The sequence below is a fragment of the Gallinula chloropus genome (genome assembly GCF_964237585.1).
Source record: "Gallinula chloropus genome assembly, chromosome: 12".
NCBI classification, from domain to species: domain Eukaryota; kingdom Metazoa; phylum Chordata; class Aves; order Gruiformes; family Rallidae; genus Gallinula; species Gallinula chloropus.
Window position 1 is genome coordinate 11,993,558 of NC_140097.1, and position 27,767 is coordinate 12,021,324.

Sequence of the window (27,767 nt, forward strand, 5' to 3'; positions counted from 1 at the left end):
GTGCAGGAAATGGTTGCAGTATGTTCTTAAAGCACAGAGGAACCTGTGTAATTGATTTAAAGACATATTATCCCTACAGAGGATGTCACTAATGTCTTTAGCAGGCATGGTAAGGCTGTGGACACATACTGTATGCTTCAGCAAAGAATTTCCTTGGCTTGCTTAGCTCTGTCTCATCTGCATTCCTCTGTTTGGCATGTGTGCAGTGGGGAGCAGGGCTCTGGAAGAGCTCAGTTCAATGTGAGTTTTTGCTGTTGCTGAAGATTAAACCCTAATGAGTGCTTAATTTTTCTGTCCCCCAGTTCCTGTAGGTGTTTAACAATAGGTGAGAATAACTAGAGGTGTGAAGGTACTCAAACTTCAAGATACCAGGATTTAAAATTCTTATAGCCTGCATATAAATGATCCAAAACTGAGGTGAAGTTTGTGCATTACACAAAGTTTCTTCTATGTCTGGAAATAAGGAGTAAGGGCTGTTGAGGTGGTGCCTTTACTGTGTGTTTGGGACCACACATTTTGGGGGTTTCCTCCAAATAATGCATCAAACAAAACTGTACATGGGGAGGACATCAGGACTGGAGAGGGTGACCAGTTTACAGTGAAGCTGGATGTGAAGATCAGTGCTGGCAGTACTTCTACACTTCTGAGATGACTTTGCCCAGACTGAATGAGCCATGTTGACTGCAGCCTCAGCCAAGAAACTTAAAAAATACATATATATTCACTACTCAAAAGCTGCTTTTTCAGTCCTTCATTTGCTTCACAAAGACTCTGCACAGTCTGCATTGCTAGCTTGGTTTAGTAAGGAAGCTGTCTGCTGGAGTAGCTTATCTTGTTTCCACTAATTGTCCAACAGAAAATGACTTGCAGCTCTGCTGTAGGGCAGAGTTCAAGGAGCATTGCCAGTTTGTGTAGTGCTTGTGCTTAATCTCAATGCGGAGGAGCCTTGCACATGAGCAAATATCATGGTCACAAAGTTGTTTGTAACAGTGGTGGGTGTTTTAACTATAGAATAATTTCATTTTGCAGAGACCTGATGAAGGTCATAGAGTTCTCAGAGCAGACCCAGCTTGATCAGATTGCTCAAGGATATGTCCAGTTCAATTTGAATATCAATTTGAGCATGGAGATATGGACTCTTTGGGCTTCTGTTCTGGTATGTGACAGCCCTCACGGAGAAGACTTCATCTCTTTTTCCTGAAAATCTGCTTGGAATTTTCCATGTTGCAACTTGGAAGCTCTTCTGAGCAGAGGAGTGAGGGGACTCCCAGTCAGCAAGGTCTTTTTATTTTTTCCTATGGAAACAGTGCTGCTTTTTCCAGTATAGAGCTGACTGAAATAAAAGAGTGTACACCAGGCTGGGGAAGAAAATCCAAGAAAGAGAAGTGAAGCCATTCTGAAGGAGCCTGAGGTCACAGGAATTTATCTTGCAGCACTAGCTATCGGAATCAAGTGATGATGGATTGTCAATCTAATAAATATTCTTACAGCTTGGAGGATGCCTAACACTAAACTGTAACTAATTGTGCTGTTAAAGGCAAAAGATGCTGAATTTGCGTAGTCATGGATATTGTGACTTAAAGGTCCTAAGGCAGCTTTATTTAAAGAGCCAAAACCAACTGAGACCTTAGTGTGCTGCTGGACATGACAATGCTTCAGGTAGACTTGAGGGATCTCCATTGGAGTAGATGAATTTGCAAGTTTTAAATCAAATGCTAGGTTTTGTTTCAGGCATTTGCTCCTGGGGCAGCTGTGAGCATGACCAAGCTTTACTGTGTTGGTAGTTTTCCACTTGGTAGGTTGGGTTGGGAAGTTTTTTGTGTACCAAGCTGTAAAATGAGACACGTTTGCCTAGAGAGGGTCACATTGCTGGTTCATTGGGGTTGGACTCGATCTCTTGAGGTCCCTTCCAACCCCTACAATTCTGTGATTCAGGGTAGTGACGCTGCTGGCTGAAGGTGAGGCACTTTACGTCTGCCTTTGTGCTTTAGGGAGTGTGACATTAACAGTCCAAGTGTAACATATCGTATTAATATTTAGTGTAGAGCAACAATTATAAATCAACTTGAGCAGTGAAAACTTGGTTCCTTTTCAAGACTGAGGCTGGTGGTGTGTACTGCCGGCCTATGGAATCACCATAATCCATTTTTGGGCTGGTTGCCACTTAGCTAATAGGATAATAAAAGGGTAAGAATTACAATCTAGACTCAGAGGTGTGATGGGGGAAGCAAATGAGCTCTGGTTCAGTCTGTTTTCCTCTTCACCCTACCAGGCAGCCACTTAAATCCTAATAGCTGACTAAGAAGCAGGATACTCCTACATAAAACTTAATGTTGTAGGCTATATATAGGCTTTTTTTTTTTTTTACAGACGAGGGAGTGCTTGCTTGTTCAGTGCTGATGTGGATTCTGCAGAACAGCTTAAGTCTCACTGGCGGGTTTTCCCAAGCACTCAGTGTGCAGGTCCCATCGAGCTGTGTCCCAATGCCAGGACCTCTTGGCAGCAGGCTGGCTGCAGCCTGTACCTGCATACAGCTCTTGCCTGCCGGCAGCTGAGCCAGGGCTGCTTCTTGCTGCACAGCTGAAGCTATTTTGCCAACACTGGGTTGCCAGCTGGTACTTCTAGAGGAGGAAAGCAATCTAGAGTTTGGGTAGTTGAAGTGGAAATGCACATGGAACAGTGTAGGTGAGGATCAAGGTTCCTGCTGAAGCCAGACACGAGTGTTTCTGCTCCTTGCTGGTTCTTGTCAGGGTGTCTAGCCATTCTAACTTGTAGGCTGTAAGAGTTGTCATCTAACAGCATTCACAGATGTGGAGTCTGCAGCTGAGTTTCAGCAGGACTTGTATGTAACAGCCCTAAATCTCTTTAGTTCTAAGGGTGGGGATGGGACATGACACCCAAACCAACAAAAACCATACAACCAACAAAAAAACTCTGGACAAGCAAACCCAAACCCAACCCCTAAGCATCCCAACCTCTCACCCTTTGGCTGTGCTAGCTGGTACCTCTAAAATAGGTTGCCTGTGTTTATAGCTGAGCTGAAGTCCTCTTAAATACTGGTCTGGAGCAGGTGGGAAGACCTGTGGCACTCCTGTCTTGGGTTCCTGGTTTATGCCTGGGCTCCCCATAAAAATGTGCCCTTTGAAAGTGGGAGTCAGATGGCCATCAGCAGGTATCAGCTCCAGTGGCGTGACTCAACTCTGTAGGAACTTTGATCTCAAAACATGCATCTCTGACAGGGTGTAGTGAACCAGTGAGCAACTGTGCTCTGGCATGTGTGCAAGTGCAGATGTTAATATAGGTGTAGTAATGTGAATAAAGCAAATTAGGCAGATGACCACACTTTCTCCAAAAAAGATTACATTAAGGCAGCCTACAGTGGTGTTGTAAAGAATTGTTTCCATCCCTGCTGCATTATCTTGGCGGGCGAGATGTGACAGTTTGCTTCCTCCAAGCTGCGGGAAGGCGGGGATTGGTGGCTGTCACTTCCATGGAGGAAGGGGAGTCCCTTAAGCTGCAGAAACTTGTCTGGTGCCATGGAGTAAATTCTCCATTTCAGCTGAAAGCAGGCAATTTGCTCCCATCCAAGCTGCATGCCAAGCATTGCTGGTGGAAGTGCTGGAGGTGGATGTGTATCTGGGGGTGGCTGGGCACTTGTGTTGTCATTCTGAAGCGCTGACCACAAGTGTGCACCTCTGTGTCGTGAATTTGCTGTAACCTCCAGAGGAGTAATTGAGCCACGTGGCTTGAAAGGCTCTGTAAAGCTTCAAAGCATAGATTGTGTGAGTAATAACTATGTCTGAAAGTAATGCTCATAGTAAGAATGCAGCGTTGCAAGATCCTGCTATTCATATCATCTGTTTTCCAGCCTGAGATGGCCAGAAGATGTCTTGAAGCAGACCAGGGCATGGGGGGAACCCAGCAGGACACCAACTGAACTGGGGTGCTCAGCAGCACCTGCAATGATGGCTGTTGGTGTTTAAATGTCAATGGCAACACTTTTTTATTCGCTGTTCCAAAATCTTGGCTGCATTATACTAGCACTGTGTGCTTGGAGCTGGGGCGGGAGGGGTGGGTTACCTGCAAATGTGATTGTATGAAGCATGTTTCAAGTTCCTTTGGGCCAGCTCTGTGTACCTTGCTGCTAAAGGATACTTGTGTCTTAATACCCCAGAGACCTCACAGAGAGTACTCTGATTTCAGCCAGTTAACGAACAAGCACCGAAGCAGAGGCTCTTTCTGAGGCTGAACCCTTGGGTGGAGCTGAGCTTTACAGCAGTACTTGGAAGCCAAGCCTGCTTTGGGACGGACCCATGTCTCTTCTTGAGAGGGTCCTTTTATATTATGATAGACACTGTGAGACCAGGCTGACTAGGTGCTGAGCTGCTGGTGGGATTCCCTGTAGCTGGGAGTGGGGTGCCTAAGGGAAAGGTGTGTGGGTGGCTCTGCTGGGAAAAGATAGTCTCCTGTCATGCCCAGGAGTTCTTCTCCCTCCCTACTCCCCACCCAAATGAAAGCAGACAAGCCCTCCCATAAGCAGACTTGGAAAAAATTACATCATGAGATCCCAATCCCTATCAGGAAGCCTGGGAGGCTGTAAGAGCTTGTTGATTTGCTAACAGTGCAGGAGCAGGGATGACACTAGCCCTGGGGAGGAAGAGCTGTCCCATTCCTGCGGTGACCTTTTCCTGTCATTGGGGCAGCAGTCCCCTGGCCAGCCTCTGTGCATGAGGCTGATAAGTTGGGATATTCTTGCTTTCCATGTAAAGCTGTCTCATGCAGACGTTGAGGTCAAGGACCACGGCCCAGCCATGTCCCTGGAGATGGTGATGGGGTGCTGGAGGAAGCTCTGAGCACACAGCCACTTGCTGCAATAACTATGGCACATCCATGTATAGGTGTTACTTACATGCTGCAAATACAAAATTTGCCGTTCTTTAAGTGCCGCACACGTAGTGATGTGCTGAAAGTGACTGTCCTGCTGGCTTTCCTCCCCAGGAAAGCTGGATGGCTTTCTGAAACAAGTTTACTTGCTTGCAATGTACTAAATCATCCCTGCATCCCCTCTAGTAAAAATGCCAGTGTCGGTATAAATCTAGAACTGAAGCTCAGAGGTGTTTATGACAGGGGAATGCGGTGGCCAGCGGTGTGCTCTGGCATCACAGTGTGAGCAGGTGGTCCTGGTGTGGGGTGGAGGTGCTGCAGATGTGGGGAGCAGGCAGGCAGTGGAGGCTTGCACCAGCAGTTTGGTTTTTGCATGCCTCAGCCTGTAATTGCGGTTTGTGGAGCTCTGGCACTGTGACGAGCCTGCTAGCAGGGTTTGGGGTCTGTCTTACATCTTCCTTCTGCTCTGATGCAATTTCTTTCAAGAAAGCCTTCCTTAATAGATTGTAAGGGAGTATCTGTCCTCCACTGACCAGTTTGCAGCTCAATTGGAATAGAGGGGGGAAATGAGTAACAGCAGGGACTGTCTCCTTGTCCCTAGGGGACAGGCTACTTGTGATAGAGACTTTTACCTTGGAACCTGTAATTAAAACCCAGGGGGTCTAATTCAGCTCATAGCTAGCTGTGGTGTATCTTAGACTTGATGTGAAATCAGCAGTGAGCAGTGGCAGACACTTAAAATCCTGCAAGGTAAGTCAAAAGTAATATTTTTTTTTTAAATCCAATAAAAATAAAATCTGAGTAGATATCAGGCAATTACCTAGAGAGGCCAACCACCATTCAAGGTCTGAAGTTACAGGACATGCCGCCCTGTTGTGAAACCACGTAAATATTAACCATGCTGCCTGAGCTTTGGGTTAAAGGGAATGCCCTGGTGGTTGCTTTCTTCATCACTATTCTGTATCTTGGGAGATCTTTTTGTATTGCTAAGAAGGTTTGAGTTGCTGCTGCAGCCTCTGTGGCTGAAGAGGAACAGCAAGGTGTGTTCAGTGGCTCTCAGGTGTGAGGCTTGGCTTGGAGGGTGTTACCTGTAAACACTGTGAATTTGAACTGGAGAAGGCCAATGAAGTAACAAATGCTTTTTCTTTGCTAGCTAGGATTTGAGATGATTTTGGTGATGTGAAAGGGAGTTAATACTGCTGTAGTTGCCTCTGCTTCAGCACCTGCTCCACAAGCTGGAGAGCAGACGGAGCTTCCAGCTTGCTTGTGACTTGTGTTGCCCAGGCAGGGGGTTCTAGTAGCTCTCATTGCAGTGGAGGAAAGAACAGAAGAACACTCTGCTGTAGACATGTTGCTGTGAGCAGAAGGACTGGTCAGGCTGAGGGTATCTTGTTTCCAGAACAATTTTGGATTGGTTGATCTTTGACAAACTGGAGCTGCTACCAGTACAAAGGGAGTGCACCTGACCTGTGACTTGCTAAAACCAATGTAAATTGCAAGGATATCCACAAAAACATAGAGGTTGTTCCAGAAAGCCAAATTGTGGCAGAAAAAATGTCCTGCTGCTTAGGATCTGTCTGATCCTGATGCCCAGCAGCCGTAAACTCAGCTGCATTGTGTGTCTTACAGCAGATCTCTGGCATGGCCACTGTGGTGATAAACTTTTCTGAGGAGAGTGACATGTTTTTGCTGGACTTGCCTTTTTCTTTTCTTCTCCCTCTGAATTTGTAGCATGAAGGGGTGATGTTTTGGGCAGTTAGGAGTGTGATGGGGGAAAAGGAAGCCTGAGGGGGTCTTCTACTTCCTGCTTTGTCATTTGCACCCAGGTTGTGATATATCCAGACTCTGTTCTACTTCCAAACTCTGGGTTTGCTGGATTTCATCACATAGCACTTTTTTTTGGCTGTTTTTGATGCAAACCGGGGGGGGGGAGGAGGGGGGGGGAGAGGTGTGTTTTTGTATAGAGGTGACATTTCCTAAATGGGGCTTTAGGTATGCCCTGGGGTCTTCTGCCCCGCTGGGATGCTCGTCTTGTTGATTCTATCACGTCCTGCTTAACCTCTGTCATAAGATACAAGTGCCGTTGAAATACCATGTGGCAGTTATCATCCAAATGCAAAATCCTAGAAGTCTTAAACTGGAGATTCTCATAAGCTTAACGTTAGTAAAGCTTCAAGGGCAAGTCATGATGTCCTTGGAGAGCCCTGAGCTCTCAAAACAGCTGGAGAGCACCAAGTCTTTGGATTCCTCTCAGGCTCTGCTTTGGATGGGAGGAAAGAGGAATGGTGTCTCTACCTGAGCAAGTGCTTGTGGTGACCTGGGTCACTTCTTTTGTCCTCAATTACCCTGACAGGGGTGCAAGCACAGTATTTTAACAGCATGCATCTTTCCTTTAGGGAGGAAATAATCAGGTATCTGTCTCTTGTCTTCCAGATAGTAAAGCCATAGTTGATGGAAACTTGAAACTGATCCTTGGCCTGATATGGACCCTTATCCTCCACTACTCCATTTCCATGCCAGTGTGGGAGGATGAAGGTGATGATGATGCAAAGAAGCAGACCCCTAAGCAGCGACTGCTGGGCTGGATCCAGAACAAAATTCCTTACTTGCCAATCACAAACTTCAATCAAAACTGGCAGGATGGTAAAGCCCTGGGGGCTCTTGTTGACAGCTGCGCTCCAGGTAAGTCCTTTGCTCTGATGGTCAACGTTTTTCCTGGCTTGCTGTCCTCAGGACTGCTCTGCTGCTCCAGTGGGAGGAGATTTTCACTGCCGAGCTGGAGTCAGGAGTGAGGCTTTCAAGAAAACCTGAGTCCAGAGAGGCCAGCTGTGGGAAATAGCAAGTTGTAAACGACTTGGCCAAGAGAAATACTGGCCGAAAGCAGAATGTGCGACTCCATTATTGGAGGCGCCACGTCTGAGATCTGTATTGGATGCAGGGGACAAAGGCGCAAAATCTGGCTCCTAAATGCAAGAAAGACTTGTTCCCAGAGCAAGTGCCAACAACCTTTCAACTTCAGGGCGCAGCAGGAGGCTTCATGTGTTCTCTTGAAATAGGATTGCAGAGGGAGCACAGAGCAGCCAGGAGCCGCACACTACCTGAGCCTTCAGCGCGTAGCAAGCTGAGGCTGTGCTCCTTACGGCGAGTAACGTGATGAAGTGTGAAGAAGGCACAGTTTCCTCACCTTCTTGTAAAACAGCCTTGCTAGTGCAACTGTTGGTGTTCACCTAATGCAAGCTGAGGTGCTGTGGCAAGCAGCTGAAACTTTCTTTCCCAAATTTGCTGCAGGAGAGCCAGTAAAAGATAAAGAATGGATAGATGTATTCATGAATGAATTCAGAGGGTGTCTTGGCCAGCTTAAATTTAAAGCAAGCAGCTGTGTGGCTGGCAAAACTATACATTTTTTTTGCTGGTGGGCAAGGTGGGTGGGAGTCTCTGATCTGGCTGTTACCGTAAGGGCCCGTGGAGGTGCTGGTGGTTGTCTCGGAGCGTTTTCAGTGAGCAGCTTGTGCAGCTTGCTCTGCTTGTCTTGCTGTGCAGCAGCGTAATACAAGTGGCTATGGGGTTGTACTTGGTTTCTTCAGCTCGAGAAGCTCATTTGTAGGTAACACCTAACAACTGAAATGTGCTTGCAGGCCTGTGCCCTGACTGGGAGACCTGGGACCCAAAGAAACCTGTTGACAACGCTCGGGAAGCCATGCAGCAGGCTGACGACTGGCTGGGTGTGCCACAGGTAAGAGCCACAGCTCTGGGCTTTGTGCTTGAATTGGCTTGAGGGAAGAAGGTGAAGCTGCTCAGCCGCTTCCAAAAGTTACAGTTTACTCAGGAAATGCCTGAGAGAGGGCAGATTCTGAGGAAACACTCTATTGTATTTAAGACCTCTGAGGACAGCGGGTGTTGCAGCATGCATGTGGGATGGGGGAGAAGTGCATGTGTCGTGGTGCCTGCTTTGTGGGCTTTGTTTTGCTGCATTGAGCCCCACAGGTGAAAAACTCCCTGGCTTCATAAATCACCTGCAAAGCTGACTTCCCAACAGGGAACAATGTGTTTGAAAACCGGATTGTTTCATGTTGATCAAGTTGGACAAAGTGCTGAAGTCTCTGAAGCTGTTGGAGCAGGAGAGACTGATCACAAGTGTTGCTTTGCAAGCACTGTGACTCAGAGCTGTAACACACAGCACTACGAGTTAGAAATTCTTTCAGTTACTACCACATTGCTTTTTGAGGGGAACACAGCTACTGCTGTAGTGCCTTTTTTACTGTTCAGTTTCATGGAATCATCGAATGGTCTGGGTTGGAAGGGACCCCAAGGATCATAGAGTTTCAACCCCTCTGACACAGGCAGGGCCACCAACCTCCAGGCCTGGATCTACACAAGGTTGCCCAGGGCCCCATCTAACCTGAAAACCCCTAATAATCACGGCACAGAAAGCCCCCATACCACATGATAAGCTTCTTGGATTTCTTGCCATGAGATAATGAATGATTTATGTATATCAGAGGGAAGGCAAACATAAGAAATTGCATTAGCATGTGGGAGTTTTGAAATTTATGACTGTGTCATAGCTCTGTTTTTGTGTTGACGTGTGGTAACCAAGCACTGGTACAATATACTTAATTGCTCTTTTAGGTTATTACCCCTGAAGAAATTATCCACCCTGATGTGGATGAGCACTCGGTAATGACTTACCTGTCCCAGTTCCCCAAAGCCAAGCTGAAACCAGGAGCTCCTTTAAAACCCAAACTGAATCCAAAGAAAGCGAGGGCTTACGGCAGAGGTAAGGACTCTGAGCTGAAGCTGCACAGAGAGTTTAACTCTTCAGAAAGCTGGGTGGGGCTTTTTGCTTGTGTTGAACTCCAGACCTACTGTAACTGACTTCAAAGTTTCACTTGTATACTCTTGGTGTGGTGCCTAGTTTCAGAAATACATGGATATAGTCCAAAAGACACTCCTAGTTCTAACATGTAAATTCCCCAGTCTCTGAACCTGTTCTGCAAGCCACCAGCCTTGCCATGGAAGAGGTAGCATGGTAAGGGCTAAACCAGCCTTGGTGTGAAAAGCTAGCAGTACCACTGCTGAGGGCCATTGATCTAGCAGGGAATGCCTCTTGTGACAGAGTACTCCTTTAAAGAGGAAAACCCTCTTTACCATCTGCATGTTTCTGAGCAGACTCTTTGGAGAGGCAGAATCTCATTTCCCAGGCTTGACAGGCAGGTGTGTGTTAGGGTAGGCTAATTCTAAAGAAGGTGTTTGAATTGGTCGGTGGGTGTGATACTTTGCTTGCACGTGCATTAAGGTGGGTTGGTAACCCTTCAGGTGTGGAATAGCAATGGGCTTTTGTAGTAAGAGGCCTGCTGTTAGTCCTTCAGTGTTTTTCAAATTAGCATGTTTCAGAATTGTGTGTACAAGAGGGAAATGGAAAGAAACAAAACTTGCTTTATTTTTTTTCTCTTTTTTTCTTGGTAGCTTTTTAAACTTGATTTTCCATTGAAGCATAGCTAGTGGAATGAATGGATGTGGATGCTATCTGTGCACTGAAGAGCAGTGACTATAGTTCACAAGTGGGTTTAGCACTTGCCCTGCCCAAGGTTTATATCCTTCACTGGTAACTTGCACAGAAAACCACAATACACCAACCCATTTGTCAGACCCCAAATGTACAGACTGCCTGTACTGCACTTACTGTGTAAATGACTGATCAGCCAGCCTTCATCAGTCAAGTCTGGCTTTAGTCATGCTCTTATTCTTTTAAAAACTGGAACAGTTTTGTTGTGTACTCCCATGCATAGTGTTCTGGAGCCATTATAACAGCAATCACAAAGCGTGAGCAGCTCCACTTGAGAGCAGCGTTTTCCCAGAGCAGAGTCACTAAATAGAATTGACAATTCTGGCTGCTGACATAGGTGAGAACCGAAGGGTGATTCCAGTGTCAAGGGACTCGCTGCTGACCTGGGCCAGGGCCTTTTGGACAAATGAGTCTTCATGCTTCCAGGGAAAGGTGATTGTCAAGCGTTGAAGTGGCTCCGTCTTGTTTTATTACTGTTTTTCCATCTAAGTTACTTATCATCTCCCAACACAAGTCTTGGTAGTAGCCCACCGCCCTGGCCACTGCAGTGCTTTGCTCCAGGGCAGCTTTGTGTAGACCTGATGTGAAATGAGCCTGCAGAGGTGCTGCATGGGGTTGTACAGGGGATGCGCTGTGAGTCCTTATCTAACCAGCCACTGCAGATCTCTGGCAAGAGCAAAGCCTGGAAGATGAAACATAGGCTAAGCACGTGCTGTGACTAACACTGTCCTGGCTGAAGCTGTCCTCTGAGGGTAAGCAATCCTTCTCCATGTGCTTGCAGGAGGAGGGATCCCTCAAATACCATATCCTAATGCTCATGTGGTGGGCTGAAGATATGCAGAGTAAATCTGTAGCTGTTTAAACTAGACAATAATCTAGGGCTTAGTCAGAAAGAATGAATATGTCAATTGTTAACACCTTATCAGAATGCTCAGATTTCCTAGTAAAAACATGATCTTCCTTGTGTTGCTCTCAAGTTATTGTTTTCTGAAGACAAACAAGTTCAGGAATTCTGTTGTTCACAACCACTTCCTTTATAATCTATCAGACGTTGCACTTTCCACTAATTGTGCTACGGAGCAGTTGTGCCCACGGTTTTATGAGTAAGCTGAGGAGTAATTCCTTTGAACGGAAGGGTATATATGTTTGGGCTAGTCTGGAACCAGCAATTTTGGGAAGTTCTTCCACCCATTCAGTCTGACACCACCATGACAGGTGTCATGACCTGGGGCTACATATGGGGAGATGATGAAACCCTGCGTGCTGTAGCAGGCCCTGTGCTGAGAAATGAGGAAACTGATCAAACCTTTAAGTGGAAGTGGCACTGAATTACAGGATTTTAGTGGTTTGAAGAGGTTCCTGCATGCTGTTTGTACAGTATTCACTGGCAAAGTAGTTTGAGCATCTTTCAAGGAAAATAAATCTGATTGAAGTCTGTACCGCTGAGTTCTGAAAATGGAGTAAAATGGGATGGTAGCAGTAAGAACTGTCTTGCTTAACTAACTCATTCACCCTTGGCTCTAGGGTAGTGCCTTTAGTTTCCCCAAGATGTCTCTCCCACCTCCCTGTTGCCCTTCCTGCAGTGCAGCACCATTGCAGCGCTAAGCTGTGTGAAGCAGAGCAGGTCTTAAAGATCAAGTAATGCACCAACCACACTCACTGTCAGCATTTGCTGGGCACTCGCCAGCTGTGGGGGTGACTTTTGGTGCCTCACTCAGAGAAATGGGGTAACTGGCTTTTACTGGAAACCAGATGCCAGCTGGGTTCCTGACTCAGCCATGGATCCTGAGATGAGTTGAGTGCCAGTGATGTGACCAATTTTTAAAAATGCTTGTGCTTGTAAGAGTATCGTGGGCATGGTGCTCTGGGGAGCTGGGGAAGTGGTGCTGTGTCTGGTCTGGGGAAGCTGATGCTGGGGGCTTTTGTGGGTGGGTAGGTTGGATGCTTTGTGGGTAGTCTCCAAATTATCTTTTGAGGTTTGTGGCAACAGCTAATGTGCTGCTCTGGGTCTGTCTCCACAGGGATTGAGCCTCATGGGAACATGGTGAAACAGCCTGCTATCTTCACAGTAGACACCATCAGTGCTGGGCAGGGAGACCTGATGGTTTTCGTAGAAGATCCAGAAGGAAACAGAGAGGAGGTATTTATATTAAATATTTTGCATGGAAAAGTAAAGCTGGTCTGAGCGCTGAAGTTTTTGCAGTGATCCTCATCTTTCACAAGTGAGGTCTTAACAGATAAATAACATACAAAGAAGTTGCAAAATACCATCTATTAAAAGTGCAAGCCTCAAGTTTTTCCTCGTAATTGCCTTACTGGATGAACTTGAAAAAATGTCGCTATCTGCAACTAAGCAACACGGCTCCAGTGTCCCATAGTTGCAGTGCTTTAGCTGGACAGGCCAAGTACATTCTGACATGGTCTTAGATAACACAAATCACTGTCTGCCCTTACTCATTCTGCAAGAATGGCTAAAGCAGCTATTTAGATGCCATGAATCATTTTGAGTTAAAATGCTGGTTTTAATGTTTATAGAAATTTCTCATCCAAGTGCTCCACTTGATCATGTTACAGCATTCCAGAAAAATACAGCTCTGTGTTGGACTTAATGTCTCCTCAGTTTTGGCCTGCCTTAGTAGAGCAATTAACAGTGAGGGAACGGGCTGGGGGAAGGTAGCTTGCTTCCCCTCTTGTAAGGACAAAACCAGTATTTCTTTTTTCCATTTGAGAAGAGGAGGTAAGAAGGCTACTTGCTTCTGCAGCAGCACATGTCTGACATCACTAGCTCTGGAAATAGCTTGCAGTATCAAGTGCTACCCGTAAAAGTTTCAGGCTGGTGTGTGTAGGCACAGCTGAACGATGGATTTGTCTTCTCTCCTAGGCGAAAATAACTCCATCCAGTGACAAAAACAAGACCTATTCAGTTCAGTATATGCCAAAGGTTACTGGACCTCACAAGGTAGGTTGTATGACAGTATACAGTATTGTCTTGCTTAACGCGCTGCTCTGCTCGTGTAGTTAGCATGAGCCCCCAAGGATTGCCTGTGTTACCCTTTTGCAGGGAGGAAGGGAGGTTTGTTGGGAGAAAGTATGTGAGTGTTTGGGTATCAGGTGCTACAGCTGGCTCTGCTGTCATGTGGGGCCACCTCTTCCAGTTCACTGAGCCCGTTTTGTGGGTTGTCACAGACGCAGAGGACTGTATCAGTTGTTTCTCTAAGGCGTTTCTTTTGCAGAGAAGGTTCCCCACCCACACCTGTCTCCAGATGCCTGCAGAAGCAGGTTTAGGATGGGTGATCCCATTACTTGGGACTTGCCTCAGTCCCCACAAGTAGCCTGAAAAGATAAATGCAACTTCTGATGCGACTTTGTGCTTGGATGGTGGTCTGTCTCACGTTGGCATACCCAGACTCCAGCATCCCTCCTGGCCTGGCTGACCCCGTGATCAGCAGCACTTTAGGGAGGTGGCTAGCAGTTAAGGCTGCTGCGTGGCCAGGATAAAGGTTGCAGTTGTGATGGTGTCTCACCTCTGAGGCACAGATTGTTCTAGGAGTGCAGGCGCTTAACCCTGTGTGTGATGGTAACACTGAGCTCTGCCCCGTGAGCTGAAGCTGTCTGTCTCTAGGTTTCAGTCCTGTTCGCTGGGCAGCACATCTCAAAGAGTCCATTTGAAGTGAATGTTGACAAAGCCCAGGGAGATGCGAGCAAAGTAACAGCAAAGGGACCAGGACTGGAGGCAACAGGGAACATTGCCAACAAGCCTACCTACTTTGACCTCTACACAGCAGGTAAGCAAAGTGGTTGAGTGCTGAAATCTGGCAGCATCCTCAAATGTGAGGGTAGCCTAAGCCTTGGGGGAATGAACAAACTGAGAAATGAGTGAGGATTTGCATCTCCATCAAGTTCAGAGGAGAAGTCATAACCAGGCTCCTCTGGAGGCTTCAGCTGTGTAGAGAACATTGAAAGTATGGAGCTGAGCTGGGCAGAAAGGTGCTAAATGTTACCCAGAAGTATGCCATGAACTTGCTGAATGGCAAGCAGCAGGCAAGCTGCAGGCTGATTTCTTCCCCAGACTAATTTTAAAGATGAATGTGAAAAGCCCACCTCTGAAAGATGAACTGTGAGTAAATGCTTAACATGTTCTGCATTTAGCTTTACAGGAGTCTGCCACAACGCTGCTTTGAGTTCATACAGAATGATGAACTGGTTTCAACCTTCATTGTAATTATTAGAGGGCTGCTATCTTACATTCATTAGGGCATCTCCATCACATGACTTGTTGCCTGCTATTAGGTCAATGCTGTAGCCTGGAGGAATGAGTCAATAAGATGCTACAAATGCGAATTCATATAGAACAATGCGAAACTACTTAGACCAGTTACTTGAAGTATTTGAACTCTGAAATATGCTGAGTAGAATACTTTAAATCACCTTCTGCCCCAGGGTGCTTAGAAATAAAATTAAATGTGGTTACGGTGAGGGGAAGTGTTATGTTCAGCCTCTAATTGGGAGAAGGAGTGGTCTGAATCATGTCAAGACATGTCTGGCCTCTGAAAGTGTCTGGAAAACTGGTTTTATTCAACTCATCGTGCAACAAAATGTCAGAAGAGCAGGTGTCTGAACAGAAGTGAATACCTGTAGTCCAGCAGAGAAGGATCCCAGTCCAGACCAGCATGTACATTCTCCAAGCTCTTAATCTAAACCACTTTGAAGGTTGAGAGGTTGAACTGAGTAGTAAAGTTGTGGGGTAGTCTGTGATACTGCTACCACCCTGTAGCAGCTCTAGGGTAACTGTTGGGAAACCCTGTGGATTGAGTAGCAGAACCCTGTCAGTTTGGCTTCATGAAGATACCCCCATCCTGTCATGCCCCCTCCCCACTTGAAAACAGAAGCTGCATGTTCCTGCTGTCCCTAGAAATGGCTGCAGAGGACATCTGGCTCTCATCCTAAATGAGGTGCATGGTGCTGTGGGGAAGGCAAGGCTCAGCTGGGCTTGTTTCCTTTGCAGGTGCTGGTGTGGGTGATGTGGATGTGCAAGTGGAGGATCCTCAAGGGAGAAGCCTTGCTGAAGTCACAATAGAAGACAAAGGCAACCAAGTCTATCGTTGCACCTACAAACCTGTTCAAGCTGGTCCTCACATTGTCAAAGTGACTTTTGCTGGGGAGGCAATTCCTAAAACTCCTTGCACTGTTCTCGTGGGAGAAGGTACACTTTCTTTTTTAATTTAAATACACCTAATTGTAGATGGCCACTTTTCTCCTTGGATGTAATCTCAAAATACACTTGGATCTTGCCTTGGACATACTCTGTGCCTTTCAACGTCTTGGACTTGATTCAGAGGGTCACCTGGGAAGTCACAGGATAAAACAGTGCTCTCTAACAGTAATTTGGCTTTTGTTGCTAGAGTTTCCTTTCTGCCTAGACCTCCGAACATTAAGCTGCCATTGGTAATTTTTGAAGTGTCTTATGCAGCTACGCAGTGTCTTGCTGTTTTCCACCCTTATTCCTCAAATGACTATATTTACCGTTTTCCTCCTTAACTGACACTTAACTTGCTTTCTGTTCCATCCTTACGTGCTCCTATGCTTTTAGATCTCTGCTCATCTCTCCTGAGCTACCCTCCATTTGTGGAATTTTGGACTTCACTGCTAATGGCTTCATAGTTGGTAAGAGGTGTGCAGGATGCTCTGTCATGTTTGCTTTTCATAAGCTTCTAGCCTGCAGCTTGTCCTGGCCAAAAAAGGTTTTTGGTTGTGTTGGGGTTGGGGAAGAATTTGCAAGCAAACTGAAGTAGTGTGTGACCCATTCAGTGAAACTGGCTTAACCACAAGCTGCTTGACACAGTTGTGTAAGGGCCTGCGAGCCGTTCCCACTCCACGTTGGGCACGCTCCTGTATGCTCCCACCAAGAGAGCTGGCAGATGGCATGTGATCTTAGCTGACACTGTCCAGTGTGGAACGCGGGGTGGCATTGGCTGCTGCAGGGCTGATGGGTAAAACTCATAAGCTGTTGAAACAAGTCAAACCCTAAGGAGCTGCTTGGCAGAGTTGCACTCCTGCTATAAGCACGGCATATTTGGGGGAAATGCATGTTTGGTTTATACTGCTGGGAAGCTGTGATTATTTGTAAGTCTCTTCAAACCCTTCAAGGTCTCTGGAGTTGAAAACCGTGTGATAACTGAGATTGTGCAACAGAAACTGTTCATAAGTGCATGTTACATACTTATGTAGCCACTCTGCAGGCCTGGAGAAGCACTGGGAGTAAAGGGGTCAAGCGTAAGCTTAAACTGAGCCATGTGTAACCTACTGCCCCTACCCATGGCTGCTTTGGTCTGCAGAGGGCTCAGTGGCTTTGCTTCTGAAAGTGTCAGCAGTGACAAGCAGGGGGTTTTGACATGATGTCTCTTAATGAAGCACGTGCAGAACTTGACTTTGCTAATAGCAGTTATTCCAGTCATGTGCTCCTGACAGAACAGCACAGTAATGCTGCTCACTGGGGTTTATCTGCAAAGGGAAACTTCACCCCAAGCTGCAGGGTGCCTCTCAGTGCAGAAGGCATCAAGATTGTGCCTGGTGTGGTGAATATCTGTGAAAGTTTCGTAGTGACAATTGGAATCAAATTGGAAAGCAACAGGGCTTCAGCATTTGCTTTCATTCTAAGAAATGGCCTTGGTATGGGGTCAGCATTGCCTGGCTGCACTGAGCACCACTGCCCAAATGCCATGGGACACGGACAACTCTAGGCAGAGTCCCATCTGCCTGCCTGAATGCTGTAACGTTAAAACTTGTGCTGAAAGCTGAGCTGCGGTTGCCCTGAGTCAACATTAAGTTTAAGGTTGCTCCAGGCTGAGTAGGGTACATGTAGGTTGGGAATCAAAGGCAGTATTGATGTCTGAAATTCCCTCGCAGCCTGCAATCCGAACGCGTGCCGTGCCACTGGCAGAGGTCTGCAGCCCAAGGGTGTCCGCATGAGGGAGACGGCCGACTTCAAGGTGGATACGAGAGCATCGGGGAGCGGAGATCTTGGAGTGACTATAAAGGGACCGAGTAAGTGTCGGGGTGAAGTTGTGCTGTGGATGTGTTTTGGAGAAGTGGGTGAAACGGGGATGGTGAAAAGGAAGAACCATAAGGAGATGGAGATGGCCTTGTGGCCCTGGTGGGATTTCTGTCACCACAAAATGAAAATTCCGGTTTTCTGGCACTTCATGACTCGTGGGAAGGTTTACCCTGCAGGGCTGGGTAGGATTGCACCTGGGTTTGGGGGGCCTCCATTTTAATACATATTGGTAGGCAAAAGTGACAAGATCCATGCATTTGCATGCTGTGGCCTCCAAGCTTTATATTTTTGCATTGCATCTTCGTTTGATCTGTGGGAGCAGGTCGTGCTCCAGGGGCTCTGGTAGAGTGGAAATCCTGCTCTCCTAAAGCTAGGAATGGCTCGGAGCAGCACTCCTGGCTGCACTGGATTCTCTGGCAGGGGAGGAGAGGGCCAAGGGAACCTCTGATGCGACATGGAGACCTTCTGCCAGGATCTATCCCTGGGACCTTTACGGTGTCCTGAGCTCCAGATGTGGCCCCCCACCCGGACTGCGGCAGGCTGGGGCGATGGGAGCGCTGGCAGCCGCTGTGTCTTGCAGTGGGCTCCCAACGCTGCCAGCAGCAGTGCTCCTGCTGCTGGTCTCAGGGAGCTGCTGTGCTCGTGTTGTACTTGTGAGCTGGTCACCTCCCCCCAGCCAGGACAGTATTAAAAGGTGCATTGTATTGCCTTCTCCTCCTCCACACGCACAGTGCTCTGGCTGTGTGGCTTAATGCGGCTAGAGGGAGGGGGAAAGAAAAGCAACAGACGTATCGATGTAAATTTTAGTGTATTAAGCTTTTCTCCCGAAATTCTTCGTCTTGAAGAAAATGAAAAGTAGGCATTCCCTGCATAGTTGTGGTTGCAAAGTCTGACAAATGTTAAGCTTTTTTGTTTTAACATATGACATGCATCATACTGCAGACTAAGAAAATAAAACACAAGGGAACCTATTAAGTCTGGTAACTTAAAATATTTTCTGCTGTATTTCTTCTGGAAGTGTTTGCTGTCTTTGTCCTAGAGGGCAGCTAGAACTAACTTCCTTTATAACCTGACCTTTTTTTTTTCTGGTGGAAGAAATTTATTCTTGCAAGCTAAAATAAATACTAGAAAACATGAACTTGTCTGAGTAATTGAAGGCAGGATGGAAGCTGTTAAGTTTAATGCTGAACTGATTTTTCAACAGAGGGCTTGGAGGAGCTGGTGAAACAAAAAGGCTTTATGGATGGAGTATATGCATTTGAATATTATCCAGCTACCCCAGGGAAGTATGTTGTCACGATTACATGGGGTGGGCACAATATCCCAAAAAGGTGAGTTAAAAGTAGCTTTTTGGGTGTTTTTGTGCCTTTTGGTGGGTTAAGTAGTTGATGGGCTTTTAAAGCAATGTTGGCATTTGAAGAAGCTCCCAGGGTGGGACAAAGTTAGTGGAAAGCAGTTGCTGTGAGTTTCTCAACAGCCTGTTTTAGGTCTGCAGCAGCTTCTATGGGGGAAGGTTTTGGGGGAGGATTTGTGGCAGTCATGCTAAACCCAAAATTATGAATACAAAAAAAGAACAAAACTTGGGGGATCACACAGCTTGGACTTTGCTGTGAGATTTTGAAGGGATCTGGTATGTTAGTGTCCAGGGCTACAGCAAGCAGTGCTAGCCAAGTATTTGACAGGATTTGTGGTGCAAGATGTTAAGCACGTGATGGGTTGAATGAGCTCTCAGCTAGAAAGTCTGCTGGGCACTGTGCCACCACATGATAACATCTGTTAATTTGGGAAATCCAGTGTAAAAGCTCATTAAAATGCCTGGGGGAAAACATGGTTACTGTATTTGTCCTTACTTCTAATCCCATGCTTTGTTTTTTCTCCTGTAGCCCCTTTGAAGTTCAAGTGGGTCACGAAGCAGGTCCTCAGAAAGTGCGAGCCTGGGGGCCAGGACTGCACGAGGGGATTGTGGGCAAGTCAGCTGACTTCGTGGTGGAGTCCATCGGTACAGAAGTTGGCTCCCTTGGTATGTTCCTTAGTTTCCCTGTAATATTTATATATTGCAACGCTAGCAACGGGCTCATGAGAAACAGTATCTTTCCCAGCAGTAAAAAAACCCCAAAATCTCTAAGATATTTTGGTCTAAACACAAACTTGTATCAGAGTATCGAAGGCAAGTCCTAGAAACGTGAATGTGTGTGATGGAGAGTTTTAATCTGCGGTTTTGTGGGATGAGATCCAGAAGGGAATGATGGATCATTTCCTATATTGCAGAGGAAGGGCGACAGAGAGCATCAGGCGTGGTTATGGCTAATAAAAAGCAGTCTGGGGAAGTGGTGTTAAACTAGCAACCACCACAAACCTACATGGGGAACTTAATTGTTCCTTTTTCAGGCTTTGCAATAGAAGGTCCTTCTCAAGCTAAAATTGAGTGTGATGACAAGAACGATGGCTCATGTGATGTGAAGTATTGGCCCAAAGAGCCTGGTGAATATGCTGTGCACATCATGTGTGACGATGAGGACATAAAAGACAGCCCTTACATGGCCTTCATCCGACCAGCTTCGGGAGACTTCAACCCAGATAAGGTATAAGAGTCCACCCATGGCATAGCACGTGTCTGATAGAACTACAGTAGACATCTTTCTGGAGGCTTCTGGTAGCAGAGTTGACTCTCAAGCTACCTCTGCTTAGAACTCCAAATTTGCCTGGCTGCAGCCAGATATTACTCAGCTTTTTCCTAATAACACTGTTGTGGTTTTGATTTAATGTCATGAAAACTTGCTGAATTAGTCCAAATTCTCCACTTGTACACTAGCCACTGCTTGTATCCCGTGCTTCATGGGTTTTGTGGGAAGGGGAAGGTCTTTAAAAATAAACCATTTAGTTTTACTTCTCTTTCTGAACTGCAAGCTAAGACTCTTGGGGTGTTTGTTTAGGTGAAGGCTTATGGCCCAGGCTTGGAGAAGACTGGCTGTATAGTGAACAATCCTGCTGAGTTCACAGTTGAAACCAAGGACGCTGGGAAAGCACCTCTGAAGATGTATGCACAGGTAAAAAGCCAGGGGCAGCTGTGTGAAACTTTGGCAAAAGGGCTTTAATGCTGTTGAGAAAAATGCCTTTAAGTATTTCTACTCCCTTAAACACCACTTAATTCTGGGTATGTGCAGTTCCCTCAAAGCTCTGCGCTTTGATCTGTGTAATGCAGTCAGGCAACAAACCTAACTCAAGACAAGGTGACTTCTCCCTGATGTATGAAATACGTGGCTTTGCGTCCTTGCTTGGAGTCTCCTCAGCAAAGCAAGCTGTAATTTCCTGGAGCTGTCATTTGGTGGAAGTACCCGAAGTGTCTCTGAGCCTCTGAATTTCAGGCACACTTGTTAAAATATGTGTTGTAGGATGATGTGTTAGGAATGAGCAAGTGTTAGATGAGGAGGAGTTACGGGAGTGTAATTTGAGTGTTGCTTCAGTATTTCTGAGCTGCAGTTCTGGGGGGAAAAAAAAAAAACCCCACATTTTGGAGCAGTCTTGGGCTGTTCAGGCTATACAAACATTTTGAACCTTCTGCTTGTATTACTGCTTTTTAGGATGGAGAAGGAAACCCTATCGATATCCAGATAAAGAGCAAGCCTGATGGTGTGTTTGCCTGTTCCTACACGCCAGTTAAACCCATCAAACATACAATTTCTGTTGTCTGGGGAGGAGCCAACGTGCCCAATAGCCCATTTAGGGTAAGTAGAGAGATGGATATTACTAGTTCTAGCAAACTGGGATATTCATGCTTACAACTACTTGTTATTACAACTGGGATGGTAAAACTCTTCTGTGAGCTTCAAGGAGGTATCTTTTGCTCCCTTCTGCTCCCCTTTCTTTAGTATCTATCCACTTGAAAAAAGCTTTCTGTCCTTACAAGCTAACACATCAGAGGTCTCTTCTCAGTCCAGCTGCAGCCTGGGGGAGTCGGGGCAGTTAGCTCTTACCTTGGTGCTGTTTTCCTCTAGTCTCTGACCAAGCAATGCTCCAACTTGACTGCAACCTCAAGCATGACACAGAAGTGTGTGATTCTGACCCTTATGAATCTGTGCAGGTTCTTATAGGTCAAGGGAGTCATCCTCAGAAAGTGAAAGTATTTGGACCCGGTGTGGAGAGAACTGGCCTGAAAGCGAATGAGCCGACCCACTTCACTGTTGACTGCACGGATGCAGGAGAAGGTAAAAGCAGTCTGGGCTGGGGCTCAGAAGCACAGGTCATGCAAGGGTACTGTTTCATCCTAGTTTTCCTTGCTTCCTGGAAAAAACTTGGCGAAACAGAGCATTGCAGTGAATCACAATGTGATCTGTTACACTAATTAACGTGGTGACTTGAACACCTACTGGAAATGGGAATGCGCTGGCTTTTTGGCTAGCAACGTCTGTGCTGGCCAGTAGAAAAATCCCTGTTTGTTTTTCCTAGGTGATGTCAGTGTTGGAATTAAGTGTGATGCTCGTGTGGTCAGTGATGAGGAAGAAGACATAGATTTTGACATCATCCACAATGCTAATGATACGTTCACAGTGAAATATGCTCCCCCCGCCGCTGGGCGCTACACTATTAAAGTGCTTTTTGCAGGAGAGGTTTGTAATCTTCCTTTTCCAGTCTGATGTTTCCAGAGTCTGTTTATCTGCTCCTTGGTCACCAAGCACGTGTCACTCCACAGCTGGTTGTGGTGGCTTACAGCTGGCTCCTTCCTCTTCACCCCATGTGCACTTGGTCTGGTCACTGTTTCTAAACCCACTTTTTGTACTATTTGAAGGTAGATGAGTGAGAAGGGTTGGCTGGAGATGTTCAAGAAGGTCATCTGTTGAGCTGGCACAATGAATGTGGTCTCAGTGATCGGGCAACACTGCTTGCTAAGGGGTAGAAAACCTTAGTGACTCTCCAAGGAACATGGGAATAAAAATAAATTTTCCATAACAAAAAAAAGAGGCCCCAGCAAACTGTCCAGCTGTTCACTCTGCCCTTGACTTGAAGTGATACTACTCAGTAAGGCAGAGCAGAGTTGTTTAAGTGAAGTGAAATTTTACTCAAGATTGTGCTGGAGTTAAAGCAGAAGTATCTTGAGAGTTATTATTTGCCTAGTTTGGACTAGTGATGAGTGACCTGGTGATGATTAGAGCTGTGATTGTCTTGCAGGAAATTCCTGCCAGCCCATTCAGAGTGAAAGTGGACCCCTCACACGATGCTAGTAAAGTGAAAGCTGAAGGACCTGGTCTGAGCAAAACTGGTGAGAACTGGGATTGAGATGGAGTGGCCAGTTCTGGGGCTGTCACGGGGTGGCCACTGTCTGGCTGAGCATTACTGGGATGAAGTCCTGGATACAGTGGGATGGGGTGCCAGGCAGTTGGAAACTGTTCCATTCCCTTGGCATTTTGCTTGACTGGGCTTTATAGGTACCAAACTTCTCGGGGAGAGTTTCTGTGTGCAAGCTCTGCATAAATTAGAATTGACATTTTTCTTCAGGTGTGGAAAATGGCAAGCCAACACACTTCACTGTGTTCACCAAGGGAGCTGGAAAAGCGCCGCTGGATGTGCAGTTCAGCAGCCCAGTGCCGGGAGAGGCAGTGACAGATCTGGATGTTATTGACAACTATGACTATTCCCACACTGTTCGCTACACTCCGATACAGCAGGTAGGTCCGACTCCTGAACAGCTCATGTTGCTGTAGTGCTGTCACCTCCGTTCCTGGTACCCATGCACAGAGGAATGAGCAGGTAAAACTTGCCAAGCTGTGCTGTTCCCTGGTCCCTAGAGCCTGCAGGACAACTGGGATTGGAAAGCAGCTAGGCAGTCTTCTGGTTGTGTAGTTATTGATAGCTTGTTGCTGTTTTCTGGGAACAAGTGAGATAGTGAAGGGGTAGCAGACAGCTTGTGTTGTCATTCCACAGCTTATCAGTTGAAGAGGAAAGGTGGTGAATCTTCCCAGCATCTTGAAACGGACCTGGCAGCTGTGCCAGCTGCTCTGGCCTGCCAAGGTCCTGCAAAGCCAGGGCTGTGGTGTGCTACCTCTCAGCAAGCTCCTGTCCTCAGAGGAGCTGCAGTGCAAACCAGAGCAGGGACAAAGAGCTCAGTGTTTCGGGGATGGTGCAGCAGTTTCCCAGCAGAAAAGTGACTGAGTTGGTGCTAAGGAGGGAAGCTGCGCTCCAGGTTAAATGCACCAAAGTATTTGTCTGTATTTGAGGTTTGTCTTTGAGTTGGAAAAAAAATCAATCTGTCTCCTTTTGGTTCACAGACAGATGCTTCCTAGCAACGCCGTTAAAGAGCTGAAAGTGGAAGCTGCTAATAACTAGAAGCATTTTTCATTATATTATGCTTGCACATTTATAAACGGCCGCTAAATGCTGGGATGCACAAATCTCATGTATTTCTAAAGATGTAGGTGCTGTAGTGCTGAGATCCAAGATTGCTACTGCTTCTGTTCTGCTGAACAGACACATGAGCTACTTGGTCATCTGCACCAGCTTCCTGGAATGCAGCTGTATAAAAGTGAACTGATATGGAGGACTGCGGCGTTATTTAGTTGATAATGCTGGATTAACGTTCTTGGAAGCACTGTAGAGCCAGCGTTTGTTTTTGGATAAAGCAGTTGCATTACCTCAGGATGTGGCTGGCGTGCCTGTTTGGAGAAGCTTTAGCTTGTTCAGTCAAGGTTTGTATGCTGAAGGGAATGAAGTTGTCTGAACTCTGAGTGTGTGAGCGAGCAGTACCAGATTGCTGTGCTTCATGTGACAAGCGGTGGTGAAACAAGCCAGGGTGCCCAAACCAGGTTTCCCACTTGACTCTCCCACCCGTAGGAGTACTTTGGGTCATGGAGGAGCTGTGGGTGTAGAGGAGGTGCTTGCAGATAGCGGTGGCAGGAAAGCAATGGTTAAAAAGAGGGGATGAGAACAGACTGTGCTGTAATTAGAGTAGCCTTGTTGTCCCTCCAGCCTGTGAGCATGTAGGTCATTCCTGGACCCTGTCTTTCTCAGGTTTGTAAGCAGTGGCTTACAAATGAGACACTGGACTCATCATAGCAGGGGGAGGATGGACTAGGTAGTTAAATTCCTGAGAGGCCGCGTCAGCAGCAAAGGAGCCTTAGTTTAATGCTGTTTACTCAGCCTTATCTCACAGTGTTGCTACAGCTACCCTTGTGTGTGTTTTCTAAAAACAACCAAGAAAATCATGGAAGCTATTCACTAGCTTGCGTGAAGCATCCGTGGTTATTTCACTGGGGAGCTGAACCAGCCAAGAATGAAAAGTAAGCAAACGGTGAATATAGCGAAAATATGGACTGCAGTAGGAGAGAATAAAAGGAGCACACATCGTGGGCTGGAGCTTGCCATGGCCGTGTGGTGTTCCAGCCAAAGTACACAAAAGCATTAATCTTTCTGACTTGTAGAGCTTAAAACCCTGGTATTTCAGATGCTGTAATAACACAGCCTCTTTGCAGGCTTGGCTTTGGCCTGGCCTCTCCATGCAGTAGAAGGGGACACCTGGGCTGGAGCACTGGGACATGTGTTCAGCTGTCAGGTCTGAGCGCTGGGAGGGTGGGAGCCAGCCTTAGCCAGAGGTTTTGCCAGGCAGCTTGAATATAGTCTAATTAAGTGTTGGAAAGAACTGACTTTTTCTCTCTTCCTGCGTTCAATACAAACCATGTAATGCTTTGAAAGGCTGCAGCGGGATGAGAGCTTGAATTTGGCTGAGGTCAGCTAACCTGGATTAGGTGGAGTGGTTACGTACTGCTTGGGTGTTAGTGTGTCTGTCTGACAGGAGGAACTGAGCTAACTTGTAAATTCTCCATCTAGGGTCCAATGAAGGTTTCGGTAACTTACGGTGGTGATCCTATCCCCAAAAGCCCTTTCACTGTGGGCGTTGCTGCTCCGCTAGACCTAAGCAAAGTTAAAGTGAATGGACTCGAAAACAGTAAGTACCTCTGAGCTGGCAGCCCCATGGTCTCCTGAACCTGGGTCCTAGCCACCACATGCTGCTGGAACAGCAGTGGGCAAAACAATTTTCTTTTCAACTTGCTGCAGTTGGAGATCAACCAGCTCCAGCGTTATAGCTTGTCCACTCCTCCTGTGGATTTTTTTATTTTTGCAAAGATTACATAGTGATCTGGACAAAGCATATGTTGGGCTTTAACTCCCTGTGGTAAGCAGAGCTGGGCTCTTCACCAGGCTGGGCACCTGCTCGTGAAATCTAGTTTCCTTGGGGCTAGATGGCTTTTTGTTCAAATATATGTAACTGCTACAGTGCAGAAACATTCGTACGGTCTTTGTTTTCTAAAAGTAGAAGAACTTTGGGCTGTCAAATATTGTTGTGCTCCTGAAATGAGCCTCGGATGCTGTCAGGCCATGTCATACAGGCTTGGTTAGCACTGTAGCTTTGTAGCTCCAATTAGCTAAAGCCATTGTTTATTTTTTTGTTCCATTTGGCAGGTTGCTTGCATGCAGAGGGATGCAGGCCGAGCAGGGCTCTGCTACCGCTTGCTCCCTCAGTGCATGAGAAATTTCTTGAAGTACTCTCTGATGTGAAGTTCTTAATGCAGTAATGTGGGTTTTGTCTTTTTTTAGGAGTGGAAGTAGGGAAGGATCAGGAGTTTGTGATTGACACCAAAGGAGCTGGTGGGCAAGGTAAACTGGATGTTAATATTTCCAGTCCTATGAGGAAAGCTGTGCCGTGTCTGGTGGAACCAGTTCTGGGTAAGGAGTGCAGCACTGCGAAATACATCCCAAGGGAAGAAGGGCTGTACATGGTAGATGTCAGTTACGACGGCAACCCGATCCCAGGGAGCCCCTATACTGTGGAGGCCACGCTACCTCCAGACCCCTCCAAGGTAAGCAAACCGTTTAGTGCTGTAACAACAACTGATACCTGAAGACTGAGTTGTGGGCTGTTGCATGTGAGTTGACTTGGTTTTGGCCAAACTGGACCCAGAGCATCCTGACTCTAAGTGCTAAGCCGTTTCTTCTGCAGGCTCCATGACTCGTGGAAGTCATTCCTGTAATGCTGTACTTGAAAAACAGTGGCCTAATTAAAAATACTGCAAGCATCCTGCCTGGTGTGGCAAAGACAAGTAGTGCTCCTAACTTAATGGAAATTTGCCCTCATGAGCGTATTGACATGCTTCTTTCTAAGGATATAGATTTAAATACAAACATAGAGTAATCGAATGTTTTAACATTCCTACCTTATATATCCCATGGCTATACAAAAATGGCTACAGGGAGAGTATGAATATCCTTGCTTGGAAGTCTCTCTGGAGGAGTGATACCGACTTCACAGCAAAACTGGGAGGAGTGGCAAAGGGGAAATGTTGTGTTCTGTGTATTTTTAAAAGCTTGTTACTAGAGTCCCACATGCAAACAAGTCTAACCAGAGAGTCTGTGCTGGAAATAAAATGAAAAAAAATAGCTCAGCTGCATGTTCTCTTCTAGGTAAAAGCTCATGGTCCAGGTCTTCGAGGGGGCCTCGTTGGAAAACCAGCTCAATTTACGATAGATACCAAAGGGGCAGGAACTGGAGGTTTGGGTTTGACAGTGGAAGGCCCGTGTGAAGCTAAAATTGAATGCTCAGACAACGGCGATGGAACCTGCTCTGTCTCCTACCTGCCCACAAAGCCCGGAGAGTATTTTGTCAACATCCTCTTTGAAGAAGTTCACATCCCTGGCTCACCATTTAAGGCAAACATAGAAATGCCATTTGATGTCTCTAAAGTCATTGCCACGGGCCCGGGTCTGGAACATGGTAAAGTAGGTGAGCCAGGGCTGCTCAACGTTGACTGCACCGAAGCAGGTCCCGGGGACCTGCGGGTGGACATGATGTCAGACACGGGTTCCAAAGCCGAGGTCCAAATCGATGATAACAAGGACGGGACCTACGTCGTAACATACGTCCCGCTCTCGGCTGGCATGTACACAATCAAGATGAGATATGGAGGAGAGCAAGTGCCTAAATTCCCAGCCCGGGTGAAAGTGGAGCCAGCGGTGGACACAAGCAGAGTTAAAGTGTTTGGGCCAGGAGTGGAAGGGAAAGGTGAGAGTAACTCTTGTTATCAGAGTTTGTAGGACTTGCGGTCCTTGATCCTGCGCAGAGCATGCTAAGCATTGAAAGCTGTTACAGCCTTGTGTGTTCCCATAGTGACCCTCAGGCGGGGGTGTTTCGTTATGTTCCCAAATTAGTTGTTTATCATGCCGGTTCACAAAATGTTTTGTCATCGGAAATACATGTGGCTCTTGAAGTGACTCTTC

At 46.6% G+C, this 27,767-nt stretch overlaps 1 protein-coding gene across 3 annotated transcripts in view; it reads left to right on the forward strand.

The window, feature by feature from the left end:
• Positions 1–27,767, forward strand: part of FLNB (filamin B) — a gene marked incomplete at its 5' end in the record, with an annotated part of 71,944 nt that overhangs the window by 16,919 nt on the left and 27,258 nt on the right. For all 3 annotated transcript variants that reach the window (XM_084269720.1, XM_084269721.1, XM_084269719.1), the window contains 20 exons: positions 7,318–7,566; positions 8,520–8,617; positions 9,514–9,661; positions 12,472–12,590; positions 13,332–13,409; positions 14,073–14,235; positions 15,456–15,653; positions 17,357–17,494; positions 18,709–18,835; positions 19,388–19,524; positions 19,893–20,086; positions 20,438–20,551; positions 21,086–21,229; positions 21,586–21,709; positions 21,951–22,111; positions 22,671–22,761; positions 22,998–23,167; positions 25,323–25,440; positions 26,091–26,353; positions 26,955–27,552. In XM_084269720.1, the coding sequence (XP_084125846.1) occupies positions 7,318–7,566; positions 8,520–8,617; positions 9,514–9,661; positions 12,472–12,590; positions 13,332–13,409; positions 14,073–14,235; positions 15,456–15,653; positions 17,357–17,494; positions 18,709–18,835; positions 19,388–19,524; positions 19,893–20,086; positions 20,438–20,551; positions 21,086–21,229; positions 21,586–21,709; positions 21,951–22,111; positions 22,671–22,761; positions 22,998–23,167; positions 25,323–25,440; positions 26,091–26,353; positions 26,955–27,552 (3,432 nt within the window). The remainder of the gene's footprint in view (positions 1–7,317; positions 7,567–8,519; positions 8,618–9,513; positions 9,662–12,471; positions 12,591–13,331; positions 13,410–14,072; positions 14,236–15,455; positions 15,654–17,356; positions 17,495–18,708; positions 18,836–19,387; positions 19,525–19,892; positions 20,087–20,437; positions 20,552–21,085; positions 21,230–21,585; positions 21,710–21,950; positions 22,112–22,670; positions 22,762–22,997; positions 23,168–25,322; positions 25,441–26,090; positions 26,354–26,954; positions 27,553–27,767) is intronic.